General features: G+C 41.7%; 2 protein-coding genes across 5 annotated transcripts in view; one reads left to right on the plus strand and one right to left on the minus strand.

Moving 5' to 3' along the window:
* POMT2 (protein O-mannosyltransferase 2) overlaps nt 1–3,599 on the minus strand; it is a 48,990-nt gene extending 45,391 nt beyond the window's left edge. Inside the window, exons 1-2 of one of the 2 annotated variants that reach the window (XM_061611830.1) lie at nt 3,320–3,599; nt 1,381–1,465 (exon numbers count right to left, since the gene is read on the minus strand). In XM_061611830.1, the coding sequence (XP_061467814.1) occupies nt 1,381–1,465; nt 3,320–3,516 (282 nt within the window). In that variant the 5' untranslated portion in view covers nt 3,517–3,599. Of the gene's footprint in view, nt 1–1,380; nt 1,466–3,182; nt 3,255–3,319 lie in introns of those variants that run through there. The other variant, XM_061611831.1, reaches the window with a different exon arrangement.
* A 2,291-nt stretch (nt 3,600–5,890) lies between these two features.
* On the plus strand, nt 5,891–24,288 carry GSTZ1 (glutathione S-transferase zeta 1). Of its 3 annotated transcripts, none has more exons than XM_061611840.1 (9): nt 5,891–6,027; nt 10,464–10,515; nt 16,103–16,167; nt 16,294–16,374; nt 16,984–17,109; nt 19,168–19,243; nt 20,413–20,465; nt 22,831–22,880; nt 23,784–24,288. In XM_061611840.1, the coding sequence occupies exons 1-9, from the start codon at nt 6,007–6,009 to the stop codon at nt 23,908–23,910; spliced, it is 651 nt and encodes a 216-aa protein (XP_061467824.1). In that variant the 5' UTR covers nt 5,891–6,006; the 3' UTR covers nt 23,911–24,288. The 3 variants fall into 3 exon arrangements, with proteins under 3 accessions (XP_061467824.1, XP_061467825.1, XP_061467826.1); XM_061611841.1 differs by lacking the exon at nt 5,891–6,027 and adding an exon at nt 9,906–9,988; XM_061611842.1 differs by lacking the exons at nt 5,891–6,027; nt 10,464–10,515 and adding an exon at nt 10,738–10,907.
* The last annotated feature ends 1,126 nt before the right edge of the window (nt 24,289–25,414 follow it).

The following is a 25,414-nucleotide window of genomic DNA, read 5'->3' on the forward strand; positions in this document are numbered from 1 at the left end:
AAGCTGCTCTAATTCAAGCAAGGGCGGCTTGCCTTTTTTTTTTTTTTACAGCCCTGCTTTGAATAACTGCTCCATGCCCAACAAAAATGATTTGACCTAGTGCTAAAAGGAAAACAGACTTAGCTCCTGGAAACTCTTTTTAGGGAGGGAGATCCATCTCCATCAACCTCTGCTTTACCTCTGATGATTGCTGGTGGTGGGGGGAGACTAGTTTCTGTGGACAATCTTAACCTTGGTCCACACAGAAGAAAATGCTTCTAGAGGTATCGTGTTCCCATGCCATAAGGGTTTAAAAAATAAAACAAGTCTTTTGTGCTTGAAAATGAAATGGGATTTGGCACAGCTATTTTAAACCAACAAGATGCGTCCCTTCACTAAGCGCCTGTCAGCAATCTAGATGGAACAGCTGCAGTTTCCAAACAGTCTTCAAAGGAAGCCCCGAGCCATTCTGCCAAAGCATGGATAAATGTGGCTAGGCTCTTTATCCATGAAGGGTTACAATCAGTGTATATACAGAAGCTGTTCATTTACTACTGGCACTAGAAAACTTTTTCTACCTAATAAGGGCCAGATGATTTGTAGGTTATGTTTTAATTCAAAGATACACTGTTGATCCTTATAGCAGATGACTATAATAAAACAGAATAGAACAGAAATTAGGTAACATAATAAAGGATAGATATAACAGCAAGTGTTGTCCATAACCATCAGAAATGGAACCTCCATGTTTAAAGGCAATATATATTTGATTACCAGATGCCACGGAAAAGTAATAGGTGATAGCAATCACCATCATATCCTGCTTATCAGAGCTGTGGAGTCGGTATGTCAAACCTTCAACTCTGACTCCGACTCCTATTTTTCTATTGTCCGACTCCTTCATAAATGGCAAATGTATATTAATTTTTCTACTGACTCCGACTTTGACTCCTTCATAAACACCAAATGTATATTAATGTATTAATATTAATAATATTAATGTTAATATTAAACTATTAATTTTATTTTGAAGCTGGAGTCAGTACATTTCTACCGACTCCACCCAAAATTGCTTCCAACTCCGACTCCACCCAAAATTGCTTCCGACTCCGACTCCATGACTCCGACTCCACAGCCCTGCTGCTTATAGCTTGTCATTCGCATCTGGCCAGTCATGGTAAGAACAGTGCTGGGCCAGATGGACTTTTGCTTTAAATCAGCTAAGACTGAAAGCAGCAGCCAGCCTACATTCAGAAAGCTAGCTAAAAACAACTAGAAACTTCTAAGGAATGCTCATGTAAGTACTCATATCATCTACTTGTAGAACTGCACAGGATAAGTAAGCTCTCCAGCCAAGGAATTTTATTAGATCTCAAAGTTTGCAAAAATTGACATTTTTACCTTCCCTAGAGGTGGATGGACATCAAAGAAAAAGGTCCGGTTAATGTAATAGCTTCCCATCTTTCCAAAATGTGTTTCGTCCCAGCTATGAAAGGGAGGGGAGAAAAAAGCCATTGTTAGCCTAAGGCACACTAGCAACCTCAGCCTTTCCACATCTAGTTGTTCAGTGTGATGAAACAAAACAATAGCAGATCTGCACTCAGCACAAGACTGCAATGCAGAAGCCTCCTTTACTAAAGGGGTCTATCTTCATAAATATAACACCACACCTTTTGGATTGAGACTAGCTGGCTTGAGGCTTCTTGAGGATAACAAACTATATTTGACATGTATGGTTCTTTTAACAACCAAGATCACAATTCTTACATATTTACATGAGACTGGGATACCACCGATTTCACATACACTTTCTTCAATCTGGTGAAAACATAAATATGTTTAAAACCTATCAACTCACCTTGGCTAAGGATGTGATACCATGGTAACATAATTTTAATAAAAGCGTCAGTGTCTAAAATGTAGCGTATTTTAACTGATTAATTTATTGAGGCCGTAAAAGCATACATCACTCCATAATCTCTGATAATAAAAATAATTTAGGAAATGCTGAGGTTACTGGAAATTGAGATGGGGGATCATGATTTTTGTGACCCAATCCCATCAAGGGATGCACGAGCATGATCGGATGTGGGATTTACCACTGGTTGCAAGAGGATAGTCTCCCCTTTGTACTGAGGCAGCCAAAAGCCTCCATCTCAGTGTAAGGAACTTAGGGAGTACAAATTCTAGCTATCCAACGGCATGGAGAGTCAACCACATCCACAACCCATTCCTAGGTATGGGGTTTAGCATGTCTAACTCTGCATAACATTCTACTGCTTACTTACAGTGACATACATTTCTGAGTAACCATGGTTCACAATGCGTTGCTAGTAATCAGATACTGAGCAAGGAGTGGCCACACCAGTCAACATGCTACTTATGATGTCAACTGGACCCCAGTTTGCACCTGTTTAAGGCTGTGCCACAAAAATTTAAGTGTCAACTTAAGACTACCTAGGGCAAATCATAGAATCATAGAACTGGAAGGGGCCTATAAGGCCATCAAGTCCAACCCCCTGCGCAATGCAGGAATCCAAATTAAAGCATACCCGACAAGTGGCTGTCCAGCTGCCTCTTGAATGCCATATATCTGCACATACATTCTCCACCACACCCCACAACATATAGCTATATCGCCTGAAACCACCACTGCACATTTTTACTCAGCTAGGCCCCTAGCTATGTTCAAATTCCCCACAATACATCCAACAAAATCATATACAGTAGCAACTAAGCAGGAGTACACCAAGTAGTTAGAGATATGGGCTCACCTGCTGTCTGGCTGTGCAACACAACCAGAGGAGAAAAGAGAGGCAAGGAACTTGCTGGTCTCCTTGTCTTAAAAATAGCATGACCACCTCATATACATCTTTAGTTTTGCTCAGAAAGGTCACAGCTTTTTTAATTTCATACGTTCCTACAATTATTTCTTCTCATTCCTCTATATATGTATACATGTATGCACGAGTGCTGGGGGATCTCAGTCTAACTTACTTCACACAATTGTTGCAAGGACGGGATACACATTTAATAAATAATAATAATAATATAAAATGTGGAATGGGGCTTACATATGACACTCCGAGCTTCTCGAAGGAGGGGGGTGGCAAAAATATATTTATTTTATTTAATAAATTTAAACCCCATCTTAAATTGGGGGGCCCTTCAAAGCCTGTTTAACAATAAGCATACGTGCGTACCCATCAAATGAAGATAACATTTAAAGCACCTCTTGATGAAGCGGGTTCTAGTTCACGAAAACTTCTTTCCCATAAACAAGCCCCGCCTCCAAAGCTAAGCCCCACCCTCGTAACCATGGCACCCCACAGCCCCTCACCAGATGTGTGGCGGCTCCCGCAGCCGATAGAAGCGGGTTGCGAAGCTTAGGAAAATGACGAGGCCGAACGGGCTCCAGAAGCAGCCAGGACTCCGAGTTGCGGACTGGGTGGATATAGGGCCGCTCGCCAGCCTGAGCGTTTTCCGCTGCCGCAGGCCCAGTATGGCCTGGCAGTTCTCGTTCGTCGCGAGCGGCATTCGCGCCCAGACAGGAGGCGCCTCCTACGGCACCCCCTTGTCTGTGCGCAATGCCACACGGGAAGGAGAGTCTCCGCTCGAAAGGCATGATGGGCAAGAGTTTGGCGTTTCACGCCACGTGAATGTGGGAAGGAGGGGCTTCCACGGCATTGTGGGAAGTGTAGTCCTTGAAACAAGGTTGTGCGCATCCAAAAGGAATGGTGGAGTGCAATCCTTAAAATGCTTAATCAAAAGTAAGTCCTGCTGAGTTCAATTAGGGTTATTCCTAGTCCCAAACAAGTGTGCAAAAGACCGCAGCCTTTAGTGCCTTTTCTTTTCATGCCACATTTATTAAAGCCTAGCACACATAAGTCGTAATCGACTTGAAGGCACATAACAACAACAGCACACCGAAACAACCACGTACGATGGAGGGTTGCTAGTGGCTCCTCTTCCAGATTTGCTGCACCCGTCTCTGCATAAACACTGTGGATTCAGAAAGCAAAGCAAGCAACAACTTTTGCGTATTTATTGTAGAAGGACTTCTTCCTCGTTTAGCCTCCTGCCTCTCTCCCCTACCTACACACACCGCATTCAAGGATATCTTTATCGGCAATTGCTTGTTTTTCAGCCAAACTTGGTTCCCGCAAATATTGCCAAACCGAAGCTGACATTCAGTGCTAATGTAATGCATATGTGGCATGAGACTTCTCTCTGTAAAATAAAGAACATACACATTTCATGAGGTTAGGAACTGCAGCGTGTGAGGGCTTTGATTAACGGCTCGGTTGGGATAATTTAATAAGGAACCCCTGGGGAACCTTCCTGGCAGCCTTCCGGGGCCCACATGCCAATGGTGGGTAGGTCCAGAGTTAAACAGGGAGAGAGCAATTAATGGAGATTTTACTTTTGTATAGTAGGCTAGTTTCTACACACACCCCTCTCTGTTCTCCATTCAGGCAAGCAAGAAGCATCTCAGTTCAAGGACATAGTCCAATCAGATAAAACACTCATGGAGGGTGTGGCTTCGGAGGGGGTACATGGTGTTTTTCACTGTCATGACATTTCTATTGTAGAAATTTCTCCACGTTTCTCAGAAAACATATATAAACAATTTCCTTTCACTATCTTAGCTTAGCAGTACTTTTGAGACTTACTTGTGAATCTATTCAGAGGCCTGGTAAATTCTCATTCCCCCACTTTCTCCTTGGCTGGTTATGATACTGTGTGTTACCCCCACCCTGTAGACTAAAGGATGGTCCAGATATTATACTGTGTATGGTCTATGCTGACTTCAGAAGTGACTTCATAATCCTGTATTTTGACAGACAAGGTGCCATCACTGAAATACTGTAACCCAGGGTTACCTCTCAGAGAAGGGATAGATTTGGCAAAAGGACTAAGGGTGCATATGTACGTGTAAAAGTTCATTCTAAAACCTGAGCTAGCACAAATGTGTGAAGAAAATGAGCACATTCATTGAAAACTCCCATGTTCTGCTGTTTCACAGCAAAACAAGTCACTTTGAGAACCTGATCTGGCTGAGAACAGGCATTTATTAATAATAAAAAATGGATCAATCTGTCTAGGCACATCACTTGCGGACATGTTGATGGGCCTCTTCACAAAATAATTAAAAGATTCATAGAACAATTAAAGGTGATGTGATATTTGTGTTGGATCAATATGAATTAACTTGATGCAGAAAGAACTGAAGCAGTTAGCAAAACTGAGCATAAACAGTATGTGCTCTCTCTCTCACACACACATGCTGTGGAATAGAAAGTTGACTTAAGTTAGCGCCAAGATTTTGTCCACTGGTCTTTGGAATACATGAATGAGAATCATAAAATTATAACTGGGAGCAATGGTAGAGATCACTTACAGTTCACTTTCTGACAGAATTATTCTTTTAACCTTTTCAGAGACTTTTTAGCACTCTGGGTTGAATAAAGAAGCCTTCAGTTTCACCCAACATTTTTTGAAAGGCTAGACTACAGTTGTTGAGGCAAATATAGCTGCATTTTACTTTACAGTGGCATTAGCTTTCTGACCTAGCAAAATTGATGCCCATAAAATTTGTTAGCCATTGAAGGATCAGGAGGCACTTTCATTTTTGCTTCAGGAAACTGACACAGCTACTTCTCTGGGATTTATATTTTCTGGATTTTTAAATTCTTGCTTGCCACCTTAATCCTAAGGAACGGAACAGGTTAAAAAATCCAGTTTATTTTTAAAGACGCTGACAGCTTCTTGATCTTTCCCATCACAATTCCCGGAGTGCAGGTTTAAGACTTGAGAAGCGTTCAAACTACAATTCCCAGAATCCCACAAGTAACGGAACAGCGTCTGTTCTCCAAAATTTCCATTCAGGGCTGGACGACCTGAAAACGCTAACACGGGGTAGCAAAAGGAGGCTGTAGGTTATAACAGAGCCAATGCCTGGTTATAAAAGGAGTACAGTTTTGTTGTTCAATTAGAGACGGCGAGATTTAACGAAGAGGCTGCAGGATGTGTGCCGCAATAGTGAAGGTATTTGCTGTTACAACTAGGCAAAGAGAGAAAAGCTTTCTTTGTAGCTGTACTGTACATATACTACAATTTTCGCCAACCTGTTGCCCTCCCGCTGGTTTGAACAACTCCTATCAAACAAGTTGTAGTCGAAAACAGCTGGAGGACACCAGGTTGGCGAAGGCTGATATTCCTTTTTCTTATTTTTCCTTGCATCCAGGCTCCAATTTCAGTTCAGACGAAAATTTAATGCCTATTTTTAAGTCTTTTTGGTTGTGATTTTCCCTTTACAACTAAATAACAGTGCAACCCTATGCCTGTCTACACAGAAGCAAGTCACATTAAACTCAGGGGACTTACTCTGAATTATATGATTGCAGCCTGACAGGCTGAAAACCGCAACAGGAGGTAAGGCAGCATGGGACTTCTTCTGGGCAATCAATGAGGCACCAAAAAGAACAAAAAATTGATTATACTGGCCCCATATGGCCAGATATTAAAGTGGAACACCTGGTCCCATACCCCCAATTATTAAAGTGGAATAATCCTGGCCCGATACCTCCTGCTGCCAGTCAGCATAGACAACACTACTCAGAAGCAAGCTCCATTGGGCTCAATGGGACTTACTCCCAGGTAGCAGGGGTGGCCACTCCGTGGCTCTCCAGATGCTGCTGAACTACAGCTCCCACCAGTCTCAGCCAACACAGCTCATGGTCAGGGATGATGGGAGCTGTAGTCCAGCAGCATCTGGAGAGCCACGGAGTGGCCACGGATCGCAGCCTTAGCTATATAGACTAGTCTGATTTAGTAATTCAATTCAATGCAATTCAATATAAACAAGTGTAAAATTATGCATATTGGAGCAAAAAATCTTAAATTTCACATATACACTCATGGGGTCTGAACTGGCGGTGACCGACCAGGAGAGAGACCTCGGGGTTGTAGTGGACAGCACGATGAAAATGTCGACCCAGTGTGCGGCAGCTGTGAAAAAGGCAAATTCCATGCTAGCGATAATTAGGAAAGGTATTGAAAATAAAACAGCCGATATCATAATGCCGTTGTATAAATCTATGGTGCGGCCGCATTTGGAATACTGTGTACAGTTCTGGTCGCCTCATCTCAAAAAGGATATTATAGAGTTGGAAAAGGTTCAGAAGAGGGCAACCAGAATGATCAAGGGGATGGAGCGACTCCCTTACGAGGAAAGGTTGCAGCATTTGGGGCTTTTTAGTTTAGAGAAAAGGCGGGTCAGAGGAGACATGATAGAAGTGTATAAAATTATGCATGGCATTGAGAAAGTGGATAGAGAAAAGTTCTTCTCCCTCTCTCATAATACTAGAACTCGTGGTCATTCAAAGAAGCTGAATGTTGGAAGATTCAGGACAGACAAAAGGAAGTACTTCTTTACTCAGCGCATAGTTAAACTATGGAATTTGCTCCCACAAGATGCAGTAATGGCCACCAGCTTGGACGGCTTTAAAAGAAGATTAGACAAATTCATGGAGGACAGGGCTATCAATGGCTACTAGCCGTGATGGCTGTGCTGTGCCACCCTAGTCAGAGGCAGCATGCTTCTGAAAACCAGTTGCTGGAAGCCTCAGGAGGGGAGAGTGTTCTTGCACTCGGGTCCTGCTTGCGGGCTTCCCCCAGGCACCTGGTTGGCCACTGTGAGAACAGGATGCTGGACTAGATGGGCCACTGGCCTGATCCAGCAGGCTCTTCTTATGTTCTTAGTATGAGGCGGTTTCCTATGTTCAATCACAAGCACAAGACTAGTTGGGAGGGATTCTAATCTGTCTACATATCTTATTTGTACCCATTCTTTCAAAAAGCCCAGTGGTGTTTGCAGTTCTTTTACAAGGCTGATTTTACAAGACGCAATAAAGTTGAAGGTCAGTTGCTAAAGGGTAATAATGTACTTATTTGAGTAAGCACTTCCCCCTTCTTTTAACATAGCCCTTTAGGGCTTTTGTAAAGGATTATTCCTTGAGGCAGATTGTAGTGGGGAATCCCGTTTAGTGTGTGTCTGTGTGTGTGTGTGTGAGGGAGTGAGAATGAGAGAGCTGCCTCACAGGCACCTCCATTATTTTAGTTACATCTTCCTCAGATTCCCCTCCCTCCCAGCAGTATTGCAGATGACCCATTTTTAACCTTTTTCTCAGTCTCAGAATTCTAGTTTTTGATTCAAAATCTTTATGTGGCTGGGAGAAATACTTCAGCCTTAGGCTTTACCCCGCCTAAGTTTCTCACAGGCAGCAGAGAGAGACTCTTGTCAGACTTTCTGAAGGACATGATTAAGTATTGAATAATTTTACTTACACATATTTATACCTACACTTCAATCTTGAAAGGGCTTCCAGAGCAGCTAACAAATAAAACCAACAGGTTAAAATAGGAAGGTGGGCAGCCTTGACCCTTGGTGTTATTTAGGGATGGACGTATCTGTCAATTTCAGTTATCTCCATTTATCATTTTTCCAATCTTAAATTTGGTTCTCCACATTTGTGCAGCAATTTGCAATTTTTTGTTTACAAAAACTCCTTATGAAAATTCTTCAGCATTTTAATTTTTTATTTATTTATTTTTATTTATTTAATTTAATTTATATACCACCCTAAGCCAAAAAGGCTCTCTGGGCGGTGTACATAAAAGATAAAGATAAAACAAGCAAGATATATAAATACAGTAAATGTAACAAAATCAAAATCAAAACAACGAAGAACAAAAACCAAGCAAACTCAGAATATAACAATATTTAAGGTTACCACTATGATTGAAGCTCTTTCCACACTCTCTGGATTTAAATGGTTTTCTCCTCTGTGTGGGTTCTTTCATGTAAAGTAAGCTTACTGCTATGACTGAAGCTCTTTCCACACTCCCTGCATTTCAGTATTTTCTCCCCTGTGTGTGTTCTTTCATGTAATGTAAGGTGACGATTTTGACTGAACCTCTTTCCACATTCCTTCCATTTAATACATTTTTCTCCTGATAAAAACATGTTTGTATGTAGTTTTGACTAATATACACATTTTGCAAACAATTTTTCCTAATATAAATGCATTTTCATATGTTATTTTTCACTAATATATTCATTTTTATGCACATTTCTCCTAATATATGCATTTTTGTAAACAATGGTGGGAGAACTGCATTGTAAAATTTGGATAAGTGCAAATTTCGAAGGACAGCAGTTTCAGTTCTCATATTGTTTTGGAAAATGCAATTTTGATTCTGCTTAAAATGTGAACTGAATTTCTCTCTGACCCCTAGTGTTACTCCAAAAGTTGTCTGCAAGTGATCTGTTCAGGCCTCTGGCAAGATTGATCTATGTCTACCCCAGTAACTTGCTTGGTGGGGAAGAAGAGGAAATGAAAGAAGAGTGAAGGGGTTGTCAGACACAGAGAAAGAGAAATGTAGTGTTAGAGAGAGGAAAAGTGCATTTCTGCCTGTGACTCTCAAGAGAAAAAAGTTTCCCCGCTGCTGATTTTAAAACAACAATCACCATATTAAAACAACAGTTCATTACAGCAGCAATTTTTTTAAAAAAAACACCAAAATTCTATACCAGTAATATAAAACAATATCAGAACATCTAAGTGACCCAAGAAAATTAAAGAAAGTCTTCACTTGGCATGGAAAAGATGACAATACCAAGTGAGTCTCGTCAGGTTTCCCATAGCTGCTGTACAGGCCCATTTTGCCTATTTTTCCAAATGACATTTTCATTTCTTGTGTGCAGAATTCACGTGGCCCTAGCCTCTTCCCCCCCCCCCCCCCCGGTAACTAATTGAAAATGCTGAGGAATAAAATCTTGGCAAACTGTCTTGCTCTGCTCTGACAGCTAAAGGGTGGGATTATGAAACTTCTTTGATTGGCTGCAAGAAAAGTTCCTCCCTCTCATTCTCCCTACCAGCCCAAATCAGTCTGAGTTGGCTTCTGAGGACACTGCATCACACACAGCATGGAGGCTTCTAAAAAGGTGAGAAAAAAGCAGGTTTATGATAGTTAGGGAGCTACCTTTTTCATGGCAGTGTTGGGCATATTTTTGCATATACTTTTGCACATGCTTTTCCATAGCATTCGTTCGGAACAGAAGCTGCTGGTCTTTGAGCATGCCTGCCGCTGCATGGTTGTCTGTTACTGAAAGTTTAGAAAGCAAGCTTCCCATGCGTAGATTATCTGTAGGGGATTTGGCTGGGGGAAAATAGCCAATGGTGGGAAATGCCTGTGTTTCAAAAGAACAAACAGGAATGTGTGAGGCCAGTCTTATCTAAATTGCGCTCTTCATGAAGCGTATCAATTCCATTTTTAGCAGAACCACACTGAACGATGCAATATCTTCGTTTCCGAAAAGGAGAAAAAACTATTTCTGTTTTATATAGACTTGGTACTTTAAAATTATTGAGTCTGCTTCACTTGTAACTTTTACATTTTTTCCTTATTTTTTCCTGCAGCCCGTTCTTTATACTTATTTCAGAAGTTCCTGCACCTGGAGGGTGCGAACTGGTAAGGATATTTTGTTGAACCCTGTTCTGTACGATGCTGCCAGTTCAGAGTCTTTTATATTTGTTTACCAATATGCAATTAATAAGTGATTTATTAAATCGCAGAGCAGCAAACTCAGAAACTGAAAGATCAGCAGTTTTTGAGGATTGAATACTTGGAGAGTGGGAGCAAATGTCAGAGTATATAATGAGAAGATATGATTCACTAGAAAAGACAATAACACTGGGGAAAACAGAAGGGAGTAGAAAAAGAGGAAGGCCAAACAAGATATGGATTGATTCCATAAAGGAATCCACAGACCTGAACTTACAAGATCTGAACAGGGTGGTTCAGGACATGTTATTGGAGGTCGCTGATTCATAGGGTCGCCATAAGTCGTAATCGACTTGAAGGTACGTAACAGCAGCAGTTAGGGCCAGCTCATACCTTAAGGGTGCAATCCTATTCACATTTACCTGGGAGCTAGACCAATTGATTCCAGTGGTGTTTAATTCTGAGTAGACACGTATAGGATTGCACTGTAAAAAAATGAAAATATTGTTCAAACTGTGTGCAGATTGTCAGGTGTGGTGAACACACATTGCCACTTTTTCACTCCCAAGTACATGCTTTGGGAGGCTGCAATTAGTACAGCCCATATACACAATATGTGGAATTGACTACAACCCATGTATACAACATCAAATGATGTTTTAGGTTGTAGTCCTAATCACACTTAACGTGGAAGTAAACCACATTGAATTCAATAGGAGTTCTGATTCGGGTATACGCGGTGAGACTTACACTTATGTGAAGTGACCCTTTTCCATGGCAGAGAATGTTTCATACAGGCCACATTTACTTATGTAGTGTAATATATGCAGTCTAGAAATTCCCAAATCTTTCTGTGTGGCATCTTCTCTCTTTGGCTGTTCCTCTTTTTACTGGAGGCCTGTGATTGATTAGATGCATATTTTCTACATAAAAATAGCACAATCCAGATGTCTGCATTTGCTGCATTGTTAAAGGAATTGTGGAAACACTAAGATTAAAGGGATCCTGGGCAAAATTGGTTTTAGGAGTTCTTTTGGCTGAAGCTGGTAACCTGAAATAATCTAGTAAAATAAGTAAGATTGGCCTATCCCCATACTTCCACCTTGCTCGTGTGAGCATAATGTAGTATAAATGTGGTATTCTCAACAGTTGCTGTGTGATGACAGAATTTCTTCTCACTGGAACTTCCCCCAGGCACCTGGTTGGCCACTGTGAGAACAGGATGCTGGACTAGATGGGTAAGTTGCAAAAAAACTCATCAGTGTTTCAGAAACTCTGTTGGCTTTCTGCATCTGGGCATGATTCAAGGTGCTGCCGTATCTGACTTACAAAACTTTGAACAGATTGAACCTCACTTATGAGGCCTGTCATGGGCTCTGAGAGCACATACCATGATCCATCTATGTGCCAACCATGTATAATGTACATGCAGAAAGCCAACAGAGTTTCTGAAACACTGATGAGCTTTTTTGCAACTTACCCTGTCGAGAGTTAGCCCATGTGGGGGCAGCCATGTATGTTTATTCACTGGTCTTCTGCATGTGTAAAACAAGGGTCTACTTTTTATCCAAAAAAGTGCATATGGGATAAGAATCCTCCCCACCCCCTTGCAGGGCCAGTGTCAGCATCTAGCATCATCAGTTAGCTGCTGGGATATATTCCAACAGGTCCGTTTCTGATATCTGCCTTGGGGCCCATGTGGCAGGTAACTGGGTTTGGGAGCCACCCACAATTTCAGTTTCCTCCAATACCCTGGAAGACACTACATCATGCACTCCAAGGCAGTGTGGGAAATTTAAAAGCTGCCCTGAGTGCCCTATTACAGGGTAGAAGAGCGGGATAGAAATATTTTAAATAAATAAATAAATAAAATGGCAGCTGGGGGCCTACTGATGTACAAGCAGGACTACTTTTGCAAGGCCTCTTGAAGCATGCTCTGTTGGTTCAGACACTTTTCTCCCCAGCCCTAAATCACTTCCAGAATTGGAATGAGGCTGGGGAAAAAGCGCCTGCAGTGACAGAGTGTGGGAAGACACATTACAGGGGAGAATTCAGCTCCCGTTACCCTGTTGTGGAAAGTGTTAGACATTCCCACACATATCCCCCATGTGATATGTCTTCCCTATCACAGCTAGTTTTCCTATCTGTTCGGGCTGCATGCACACCATACGTTTAAAGCACATTCACCACCATCACCGACCCAAGAATCCTAGGAACTGTAGTTTACCCTACACAAAGCGACAGTTCCTAGCACTCTTAATAAACTGCAGCTCCCAGGATTCTGGAGGGGAGGGGAATATGCTTTAAAGGTGTGGTGTGTATGCAGCCTTGACTCTTGACTAGTTCTTAAATCTGTATTTTTAAACATTCTTCTTTAACATGCTATTGTACAGATACTGTTTTATTGGTCTAACTTAAACAGTACTCAGAATACTGCTGCAGAAGGGCAGTTAAATATATGCATTTATATATGTGTGTGTTATATACAGGGCCTTGCGAAAGTAATCAGATCTCTGATCAATGCTCTCATGCTACTGAATTACAAATAGTACATTGTAATTTCGTTCTGTATGATATGTTAGTTTGAAACACTGAACTCAAAATCAATTATTGTAAGGTGACATTCATTTTATGTTGAGAAATGTTTGTAAGAAACAAAAAAAAATTGAGACATGTTGCTTGCTTAAGTATTCAATCCCTTACACATTAATATTTGGTAGAACCACCTTTCACTGCAGTAACAGCTTTTAATCTTTTGGGATAAGTATGTACCAGCTTTGTACACAGTGTCAGAGGGATTTTGGCACATTCTTCTTGGAAGATTTGCTCCAGGTCGTTCAGGTTGGTTGGACGTCGCTTGTGGACTGCAATTTTCAAATAGCGCCACAGATTCTTAATCGGACTGAGATCAGGACTTTGACTGGGCCACTGTAGGACATTCACCTTTTTGTTCTTGAGCCACTCCAGTGTTGATTTGGCCTTGTGCTTGGGATCATTGTCCTGCTGAAAAGTAAATTTCCTCACAAGCTGCAGTTTTTTATGTTGAAGCAGTTTCTCTTGCAGTATTTCCCTGTATTTTGCTCCATCCATTCTTCCTTCGATTTTAACAAGTGCCCAGTCCTTCCTGATGAGAAGCATCCCCACAGCATGCTGCCGCTGCCACCGTACTTCACTGTAGGGATGGTGTGTCTTGAGGCATGGGCAGTGTTAGGTTTGCACCACACATAGCACTTTGAGTTTTGGCCAAAAAGCTCTATCTTGGTCTCATCTGACCACAAAACCTTTTCCCACATCGCAGCTGGGGCACTCTCATGCTTTCTGGCAAACTCCAGACGTGCTTTCAGATGGTATTTTTTGAGTAACAACTTCTTTCTTGCCACCCTCCCATACAGGCCAGTGTTATGCTGCGCTCTTAATATGGTTGACTGGTGCACCATTACTCCACTCCCAGCCACTGAACTCTGTACCTCCTTCAAAGTGATTTTTGGCCTCTCTGTGGCTTTTCTCACAAGTCTCCTTCTTGTTTGAGCGCTGCATTTTGAGGGACGGCCTTTTCTTGGCAGTGCCTGGGTGGTGTGATGCAGCTTCCATTTTCTGATTATTGATCCAACTGTACTTACTGGTGTATGCAAACACTTGGATATTATTTTGTACCCTTTTCCTAATCTATGCATTTGAATTGCATTATCTCTCACATCTGTAGAATGCTCTTTGGTCTTCATTTTCCTTCAGATCCACAGCCTGACCAATGATCCTTCAACAGTGGGGTTTTTATCTTGACAATATGACAGCAACTTTAATGGTTCACAGGTGGAGACCAATGGTAAGGTAATTGTGTTCTTTCACCTGGGGTGTATTTTATCACCCTATTTGTTTAATCTATACGCAGAACATATCATACAGAATGCGGGATTGGACCAAGATGAAAGAGGTGTGAAAATTGGAGGGAGAAATATCAATAATTTAAGAGACACAGATATGATACTACTAGCAAAAACCAGTAATGATTTGAAACGAATGCTGATGAAAGTTAAAGAGGAAAGCACAAAAGCAGGACTACAGCTGAACATCAAGAAGACTAAAGGAATGACAACAGAAGGTTTATGTAACTTTAAAGTTGACAACGAGGACATTGAACTTGTCAAGGATTATCAGTATCTTGGCACAGTCATTAACCAAAATGGAGACAATAGACAAGAAATCAGAAGGCGGCTAGGACAGGGGAGGGTAGCTAAGAGAGAACTAGAAAAGGTCCTCGAATGCAAAGATGTATCACTGAACACTAAGGTCAGGATCATTCAGACCATGGTATTCTAGATGTATGGATGTGAAAGTTAGACAGTGAAAAAGGCGGATAAGAGAAAAATCAACTCATTTGAAATGTGGTGTTGGAGAAGAGCTTTGCGGATACTATGGACTGCGAAAAAGACAAATAATTGGGTGTTTTAGAACTAATTAAACCAAAACTATCACTAGAAGCTAAAATGATGAAACTGAGGTTATCATACTTTGGACACATAATGAGAAAATTCACTAGAAAAGACAATGCTGGGAAAAACAGAAGGGAATAGAAAAAGAGAAAGACCAAACAAGAGATGGATTGATTCCATAAAGGAAGGCACAGACCTGAACAGGGTGGTTTATAACAGATGCTATTGGATATCGCTGATTTATGGGGTCACAATAAGTCGTAACTGACTTGAAGGCATGTAACAACAAAAAGTGGGAGCTTCCACAGCACAGGGGTTGAATACATATGCAAGCAACATGTTTCAATTTTTTTTTTTTACAGACATTTCTCAAAATAAAACCGTCACTTTACAATAATTGGAGTTTCAGTGTTTCAAAATAAAATATCATACAGAACAAAATTACAATGTACCATTTGTAATTCAGTAATACGAGCATTGGTCATTGATTACTTTTGCAAGGTGCTGTGTGTGTGTGTTGTATATATATATATATATATATATATATATATATAATTGGTGATCACTTGCGGCCAACTAAGATTGTCTTCCAAGATAAGGTCTTTAACACTGGGTTCGTAAGTGACTGTGGAGGCCAATTCTGGATCCACACAGCCTCCCACAGTGAGGACATAGGTTTTCAGATGAAAGATGGTTGCGATGAGGATTTGTTTGACGTGCCTTCCACTTAGCTCATTTGTCCCGTTCACCCTGTACTCGTGCTTCTTCAAAGTCCATAGCACCTTTGATAATAGCCGACCTCCATTTGGGATGTTCATGGGCCAAGACTTCCCAGTTGTCGATGTTCATGTTACATTTTTTAAGATTCGTTTTAAGAACATCTTTAAACTTCTTTTGCTGTCCACTGATCTTCCGTTTTCCAACCTTAAGTTGGTAGTAAAGTAGCTGCTTTGGAAGACAGTGATTAGGCATTTGAACAACATAGCCGGTCCAGCGAAGTTGATGTTGAAAGATCATTGTTTCAACACTGGTAGTATTTGCCCCCACCCCCCACACACACAGAGAGACAGTGTATATATTTGAGCAGATAATGTCCTGAAGCTGTGTCACCTTTCTCTCGGTAGCGCTGGCTCTGAAGGGAATTGCCTATGATCAAGTACCTATAAATCTTCTGAAAGATGGATGGCAGGTAAGGAGATGACTGCATGCAGTCTGTACAGCAGTCATGGTAGCACCTCCTTCAAGGGAAAAGTCTTGTTCTTCTAGGCTCCAGAGCGTGAACCCAAGCATCTTAGGAACTGTCCTGTCTTTACAGCTGACACCTCAGTTCAAAGAACGGAATCCAATGCAGCAAGTTCCAGTCCTCATAATTGATGGTATGACCCTCTCACAGTCGGTGAGTAAACAATCTGTATTATTTACTTGGTGCTGCTGCGCAAAAAACTTTGCACACCAGTTCTGAGGAGCAGCCTTGAGATTTGTTGAAAATAAAGCCATCCTGAGTAGGATAGGAACAACTGGCAGTACTTTTAAAGGGATTTTCTTTCTTTCTTACAGTTCATCGCACTCTGATGTGCCTTGGAGAATCTCACCCAATGTTCCATACTTATTATTCTCAGGCACAAGGTTACATTATTTTCTGTGATGTTGTTTAGGTTGTTTTTAACTATTTTAATTATGTGTTTTAAAGTTGTTGTAACCCACCTTGGGATCTCTGGGTGAAGGGCAGGTAATACATTCTAACAACTTATACAGAACATACTATTACTATTGACAAGAGTGGGATTGGAATCATGTGGCCCTCCAATCCCATCAGCCCCCCAGCCTGCATGGCCAATGGTGAGAGATGACAGAGTTGTAGCCCAACAACATCTGAAAAGCCACAGCTTCCCTGTCCCTCACTTACACCAAGTAGGTCTAGAGTCCTTGCCCTTTGAGCAGAGAACTGGTGTCCCCATTTTAGCAGCAGCTCAGGATAATTCATGAAAAGGTCTGTTTATTGCAGCTGGCGATAATAGAGTATCTGGAGGAGACACGGCCAAACCCTAGGATCCTGCCACAGGATCCAAAAAAAAGAGCCCAAGTAAGGATGATCTCGGATCACATTGCTTCTGGAATTCAACCCTTGCAGGTAATTAGCCTTTTGCGGACCTGTCTGTCCATCCTTTACCCTGCTGGATCAGAGATCACTGCAGACACTGACTGCAAATTACTTTAGATGAGTTTCGTGGGTGACTGGGGGTGTATTCTGCAACATGTTATTGATGAAATAATAGCCCTCTAGTGGTGGATTTATACTGGACCATCCATCCATCATTCTGCTTTATTCATAGCATATTCTGTGATGCTTCACCAATTATACCATGTTATTGCAGTCTGGAGGGGCACTCTTGCACTATAACACAACAAAAGTGGGACAAAAAAAATAAACTGGAGCATTTTTTATATAAAAAGTTACGGGATTACAGAAGGCAGTTTCAGGACATGCACTGACTGGAAACCAAGCACTATGACCACCTCAAGCAGGCACAAACAGTATTGAAAGCAGGATCATAACTGTCCCAATACCATCATGAATGCACAATAATAAATAGGAGGTCTGGAGGGCCCCTGCTGGAAGATGGAAGTAATGGATTCCTGCAGAGATAGTATTGCTGATGACCCCCATCCTCATATTGTGTTGTAATACTGCTACTTTGTACCTGCCCAACACCACCCCCAGGCTCCGGTTCTCTTTGTATCTGTTCCGGACAACAAAGCTCATAGAATGGCTTACATAAGATCAATTACAAGACAGCTGCAGCCCACAGGCTTAAAATTGAAAAGACAAGACACTAAAGGTAAACACGGGGGAGGGGAGGGGTACCTCAGGCACCAATTCTTAAAGGTAGAGTCCTGCTAAGGACTAGCTGTGATGGAAACTGTTCGGGGAGAGGAGGAGGAATCAATGGAATTGGTCATTTAGCAGAGCCGTGGAACTGATCCTGCTTCCCATCTCTCCCTCTGCTGCTACCAGCAGAGGGAGGGAATGCCCCTGCTTCTTACTTACCCTAGCTGCTTCCCCTCAAGTGGCAACAGATTCTCCAACTGCTTTTCCTGTGTATGAACAGTAATAGAGACTCTGGGACCCTCCAGATGTCTTTTATTGCATATTCATGATGGTTTATACTCATGAGACTATCAGAGCAATCACATGCAATCCCACTTTCATTACAGTTTGCACTTGTAAAAGTTTTGGGGCAGTGATACTGCTTCATATCCAGTCTGTGTGTATCCCATAACTTCCTGATGAAAAAAGCATAATGCTTTATACCACAAATGTTCTGATTTGTTTTTGTTCCACTTTTGTTCTGCTACAACCCCTCTGGACAGCAAAAATGTAGTAGAGCTGGGAAAGTATCGCAGAACAAACTAAAAGTAGAATAAATCCACCACTGGTGCACTATTCTTGTGTCAAAAACATGTTGCAGAAGACACCCATAAAACACCAGTCCAGAGGGGCCTTCTGTTAGAGTTCTCCCATCTACAAAGATCTGGTGCTCACTTACACCCACTTGTCTGGTCTTGGCTTGTGCCATGGGATCAAACAGCATAAATGCATGAACGGAGAACTTTGGTCAAACCTATATTCATACAAAGGGGGAAAGCGAGTTTAAAAACCATTTATTCTACACACCACGGCATACATGGTACAGCAGATATTGTCCTGTTAGTTCTCACTCAATTTCAAGTACAGCTTCTGTTAAAAATTGGTTGCCAAAAAGGACCGTAGTAGGATAAAAGAAATGAGCGCACACACACACACATACACCACAGAGAATGTTGTCTCAGTAACAGGGATGGGAACCCATGGCTCTCCAGCTCCCATCAGCCCCAGTCACCATGTCCACTGATCAGGTATGATGGAAGCTGTAGTCCAGCAGCATCTAAAGACCACATTAATTCTTTGCTACCTGAATAATGGTCTCTGCCATCCCTTCACACACACCTACCCAACATGTTTTTCTGAAGTTGCCCCTGCTTGCCTCTGTTTAATATTTTAATATTTGACTTATTAGTCACCATATGATGAAGCTTTCAAAGTATGTATAATAAAACAAATCAAAAACAATCCAATGTTCAACACATACCTATGAACTTCTATGGCAAGAGGCAATCTAGTTTACAGACCTTTCCTATATTTTGTCAGAACTTGACTGTCCTGCAGGAAATGGGTGAGAAGAAGCAAGGCTGGGCACAGCGCTGTATTTCTCATGGCTTCAAAGGTGAGTCCACGGTTGAAATGTTTAGCTGGACTTCAGTAATCTGCTAACAAGGTAGGAGCCTTTTGCAGGGGGAGGGAAGGGACTGTCTTCCTGTCTCTTGTCCTGGGAGACAAGGGTGGAGCTGCTAAGTCAGACTTTGCCAACCTGGTACCCTCCAGCTGTTTTGGATTACAATTCCCATCCTTGTCAGATAGTACAGCCATGGCACCTGGAGCTGATGGGAGTTGTACTCCAAAACAGTTGGAGGACACCAGATTAGTGAAGGCTGAGTTAAGCTGAATGGAATCCTTTAAGAACTCCATGGAGATTTCTGATAACTTCTCCTGAAAGAGCTAGTTAAAACTGATCTTAGTTTTTTAGTTTTTATTTTAATTACAATTAACCTTTACAACACACTGCCAAAACTGAAAACTAATCACTTGGCACATTCAGCTTAAGCACCAGATGCTGGTGTAGACACAACTGCTGGAAGAAAACTGGCAGAACTCAATCCCTAGGTATTCAGGCCTGGTCTACACATGCAACACAATGAGGTGGTATAATAGTGGACTAGAGAGCCAGTGTGGCTGGCATAGTGGTTAGAGTGTTGGACTACGACCTGGGAGACCAGGGTTCGAATCCCCACACAGCCATGAAGCTCACTGGGTGACCTTGGGCCAGTCACTGCCTCTCAGCCTCAGAGGATGGCAACAGTAAACCACCTCTGAATACTGCTTACCATGAAAACCCTATTCACAGGGTGCCATAAGTCAGCATCGACTTGAAAGCAGTCCAATTGAGGATTACAAACAGCGTTGCCACTTTTGAATGTCCCTGTGTAAATGACTCTCTGCAAGTTTTCAACAAATACCAATGCAAGGAGAAACATGCTAAGCCTCGTTTGGGAGGAAAGTCGAGACAGAAATTTAATAAAATAAGCCAAGCCATGGCTTAGCTCAGCACAGCACCAAAATGACTGGGGAGGAGCAAAGCAGCCACAATTTCCTTCTTGGGAGCCTGCACCTTTGCCATGGATTGGCTTAGCAGAACATGCAAACTAGGCCATTTATTTTTCCTTTATTAGAACACTGTGAAAATGACTTTAGCTGTGCAATTTGTCCACTAAAGCCTGTGCTAAAAAAAAAAAGTGTTCTTGATTTCCAGCAATGTGCCATTTTCTTTTTCTGCAGCTTTGGAACAGATCCTACAAGAAACAGCTGGGCGCTACTGTGTTGGGAATGAGGTAAGGCAAGCTGAGATCCTAGTCACCTGATCACCAAGAGAACTAGAAACCCAGAACTAGCAAGGTTTGGGTAACAAGAGCATCAACAGGCAGCTTCCCATATTTCATAGGTCCAGGATGGCAAAGAATCTCTTAATTGTGCACTTGTATCAGTGCAAAGCTTCAGTGACTAGAGATCCAAAGAGGATTTATATACACAGACAGCATTCTGATGGTGTGCTTGTTCCTTTCACTATTCAGTCTCTCTTCTCTCCCTACCTAATTTCTCAGCCATTTCAGGAACCTCTTACAAGGATTGTACTTTATCCAGTATTCTTGGACATAGCAAGAGTTAAGTGAAGCAGTGGTGCCACCTGCTGACAGGAGTCATTCAGTGTATTTCAAAATCCTTATTAGGACAGTGCCATTGTTAGGCCAATCACTACTCTGCTTGTTATATTTGCAGAGATGGAAGAACAGCCATTATGGGTTTTTGTCTCCCCAAGAGGCCTTGGTGCAATTAAAACTTGCAAAGCACCTAAAAGAGCCTCATTTGAATGTTTGCTACCTCTTCCTATGTGCCCTCTTGACACTTACCAGATGCAGACACCGATGGCATGCGGAATAGCCTTTTTCTCCTTCCCCTCTTTGTTTTTTGTTTGTTTACCATAAAGCCTGAGTTCTGGGCAACTCAAAAGCATGCACACTATTTTGTAGCAATTTGGTTGACCCAATAAGGTATTGCCCTAATACGGATTTTGGAATCTTTCTTATGAGCCAACACCTTTACTTTCATTGTGTTTCAAAGCGCTTTTTTGCCACGCAAAATCAACGTTGTACTTTGATATACATTACCGAGCACAACAGTAAAGCCTTTGAGGTATTAATAACTCTAAGATATACAAATATTACCTATAAAAGCCTTATATGCTACGTGGTAGGCACTGCAAATAGTAAGAAGAGGAGCGGCTTGCTTTTTTTCATGAGCTGAAAATTCATCTTGCAGTTTGGATTCCTGCATCCTCAAAATTGGGCTAACCTAAATGCTGGTTAATATATACTCCTCCCTCCCTCCTATAAATGCAAAAATGTATAAGAACATGAGAACAGCTTGCTGGATCAAGCCAATGGCCCATCTAGCATCCTGTTCTCACAGTGGCCAACCAGATGCCTGTAAGAAGCCCCCAGTTCATCTTGTACAAGATCTTCTCAAGTGCCTCAAGGAAATGTTAGTGAAAGGGGATTCTTGCAAATCCAGTTCTATTCCATACACTTCTATTATTTGCATACATCTCTCTTCATATCCAAAGCAGGTGCTATATACATGCCTAACAGGGTAGGTACCAGCAGCATGTAGTATCACTATTGCTAGCAAGTAACAGAGAGAAGACAAACCTGACACACCAAGTAGAGAATTAAAAGTGAACACAAGGGCAAGTTTCACAAACCAAATAATCAAATGCAAATACAGTGTATCTAAATACAAAAATGACAGTGGTTAATCCAAGTCCGCATGTAGACCCAAAGTATACTGTAATACTCCACACTTGGTGCCCTTTCAAAACTATCAGGTTGCCATAGATGAGTTGGACTTTATAACAAACAAGGATACCTACAAGGGCTGTCTTCACCTGCATGATCCAGCTCATCCACATATGTCGATTGAAGCAGCCCTAGGCTACCCATCTGGTCCATTTCATCAGCTGAAGGTATCTTTTGTTTAAACAGGCCTACAGAGTGTCTGATTTTATTGCACTTGGTGCCTTCTGTTGTTGCTTGTATCTACTTCTGGGCATATGTGTGCATTTGTTTTTTATTGATCATCTTTAAAGTGTTTCTTTTAGCTGCCTAGGGCATTCTAATTTGAAACAATAAAGTGGAATAGAAATATTTTAATGAATAAAACCATATCCAGCTGTAGTGAACAAACTGGGCTCTAAAAAAGGTTGAAATGGTGTTTCCCAGCAACATGTGGAGTGCAAACTAATTATAAAGGCTTATGGTCCATTTTGGACATTGTGTTTCATCACTGCTATTTTTGTATGCAACTTTCAGCATTATGTATTGGTCTTCCATATCCCCTTCTCTTTTCACCATTTTTATTTACACTGGACATTTAAAAGTGCTAAGTGCTAATAGGACTACCACTACAATGTGATGCAAGACATTGGATAGGAGAGGCAGAAAGACTTCTCCAAGGTCGTCCAATCAGTCTCTCAGCTGAAATATCAACCATATCAAGATGGTCATCACTGTCAGTTAATACTGAGAAAACACCAAAGTTATAACACACCCTCACACACACTAGGTTGAAAGGTGATAGCAAGTCTTTGGCTCCAGGGGAAGGGCTTTCCAACTGCTTTGACATTTCTCTGATTTTCTGTAGGTGACCATGGCTGACTTATGCTTGGTCCCCCAAGTTTACAATGCTGAGAGGTAAGCAAAACCGTGCCCTATAAAACTGTGCTTGGCTCAGAAGGGCAACTAGTGCCTAGGTGGCAGTCAAACTTGGAGAGACCACCCGTACTTCCAAGTTGGGATTTTATTTCCAGAAACCTTTGGGGAGGAAGGGAAGTCACAAGAAGGGCAACAGTCTCATGTTTTATATGTTGATACTCATGTATAGTAAGTAGTATGAGAGATATCCAAACAAGTCATGATCAAACCATGACATCCATCAACTAAAGCTGTGATGGGGAGCCTTTTGTCCTCCAGGTGTTGGACTACAACTTCCACCATCCCTGATCATTAGCCATGCTAGCTGGGGCTGACAGAAATTGTAATCCAGCATCATTTGGAGGGCCAAAGTCATCCACCAGTGGACTCAAGTTACTTCGGTCTATTGATTTTGATAGTTCCACTTGGAATATAACTGACATTGGCTAAAAATAGAATATTTAGGAAGTTGAATGGTTTCCTCTACACTTGGCAGGCAGGCATCAAGCCGCCCTAGTTGAAGGCCAGACAAATAAAACACCATCTTTTTACCCAAATATCCTAGAATTAGGGGCACTATAACTTTTGTCTTTTCTTTTATGTCCTAGCTGTGTGTTTTCCAGTACCTAATTGAATTCAGACCCTATTGCCCATTTCTCCCAACTATACATGATGCTCAACTTATAACTGGCAATCACAACAGAGGGGAAGTTTAGTCCTCATCAGTCAAAATCCCAATGAATTATGTCCCCCACTCAAGTCCTGCAGTTAATAGGAAAAAAGCCTTCATTCACATCAGTAAAATCACAGCTGCATGGCTTACGGACAGATTGTTTACTCTCAAAACATATTGCTACATTAAGCCATTATTGCCTCCATCTAACTTTTCATTTCTGTTATCAGATTTAAAGTGGATCTTGCACCATACCCCACAATAAACAGGATCAACAAAGCTCTTTTGGAAATAGAAGCATTCCAAACAAGCCATCCATCACGGCAGCCAGATACCCCTCCAGAACTAAGAGCCTAAAGATGCCCTATTTTCTTACTGCAGAGGAATTGAGCAAACTTTGACTATAAAGGGTCTCTGCCATGTGATAGCGGCTAGGAAGGAACCGCAACCTGAATGTTTTTCTGCTGAGGGAGATGCACTCTAGTACCACGGTATGCAATGGCATAAAGCCACACTTAACTAGACCTGCCCTTGGATCATGTTTCGGCAAGTGTAAATGCCATTGTAATGGGTCAGCACAGATATTGGCCTGAAATATGCATAAAATGTGCTGAAATCGTATGTGCGCTTATATTGCTTATTTTGCTTAGTTTATAAGCTTATAAAGTCTGCTTGTTGCAATGTATGTATAATGCGTAGGAGCCAAATAGTAAAAAAGGAATAGTTTGAAACTGCCCCCCTTGCCCCCGTCTCCTGACTGAAGCTGTAATTTTCCTATGAAAACAGCTGGAAGATACATGAGATAAGAAGTCTAGGCAGTCGGCCAACACTTTCAAGCTGTTTTAAGAGGAAGTTCCTTATATGGTGTGGCTGCAGACACAGAAAGCAGACTTTTCAGGAAGTCTGCAGACAGTTAACCAACTAGTTGATGACACTAGTCGTGCCTGCTGTCTCTAGAAGGCAGAAAGATACAGCAAAGAGGCAGCCTAATTGATAGGCCATGGGAACACACCTTCCCTTTGGTAAGAAATTGTATAAAAGGCTAGGTTTTATAGCATTCATGACCCTTCAGCTCTGCTGCAGTGGGGGAGGTCAAAGAAAGCAGGAGAACCATCCATCTATTCCATCCATGACATCTGAGTATTTCAAGTTCTCCCAGTTTTTTTCCAGGCCTTCACATTGCCAGAATTAACCTCCTATTTACCAAGGTAACAGGGAATGAAGGGAAACATTCACAGGAGAGGATTGGTGAGTATGAGGGACACTTATCCCTTCTGTACTTTTTTTGCCCCTACAACTCTCTCTCATACATTCACCATATTTTTCATCCACCATATTTTTCATCACAGCTGGACCTCTTATTTCCATCCAGATCTGAAACCAAGTTAAAAACCATCAGACAGGATCCTGTGGAGGGATGAATTGATGGGGGCTCCCTGCACAAACACACATTAGCATTAAGAGAGAAATAGGGCATTCAGAGCTCCATATTGGCCCTAATACACATATTTTTTTTAAAAGCTGGCTTATGAATTTTACACACATCCAGTCCCAGCAATGTACTCCCATTTATCTGTGTCTTGGAATGTGTAAGGGATTTACATTGGAGAAGATGTAAGATCTTTCTGCATGGGAAAAAAACTGCTAAGATGCACAATGGTGGAGAAATCCATGGAATCAGTGCTGCTATACTGGGGGTGCCTGCCAGCCACATTAAACCCACAGCCATCAGTTACCTACCCCTTGCTTACTCTCTCAATATAGCAAAGTAACAATGGTGGCAATGGGAGCTGATGCAATAAATTGGCAGGGACTAGAAATCTGCTGAACCTCACAAGGGCTGGAGTTGTTCCTCAGAGGC

Source organism: Rhineura floridana, chromosome 2 (genome assembly GCF_030035675.1).
Source record: "Rhineura floridana isolate rRhiFlo1 chromosome 2, rRhiFlo1.hap2, whole genome shotgun sequence".
In the NCBI taxonomy this organism is placed as follows: domain Eukaryota; kingdom Metazoa; phylum Chordata; class Lepidosauria; order Squamata; family Rhineuridae; genus Rhineura; species Rhineura floridana.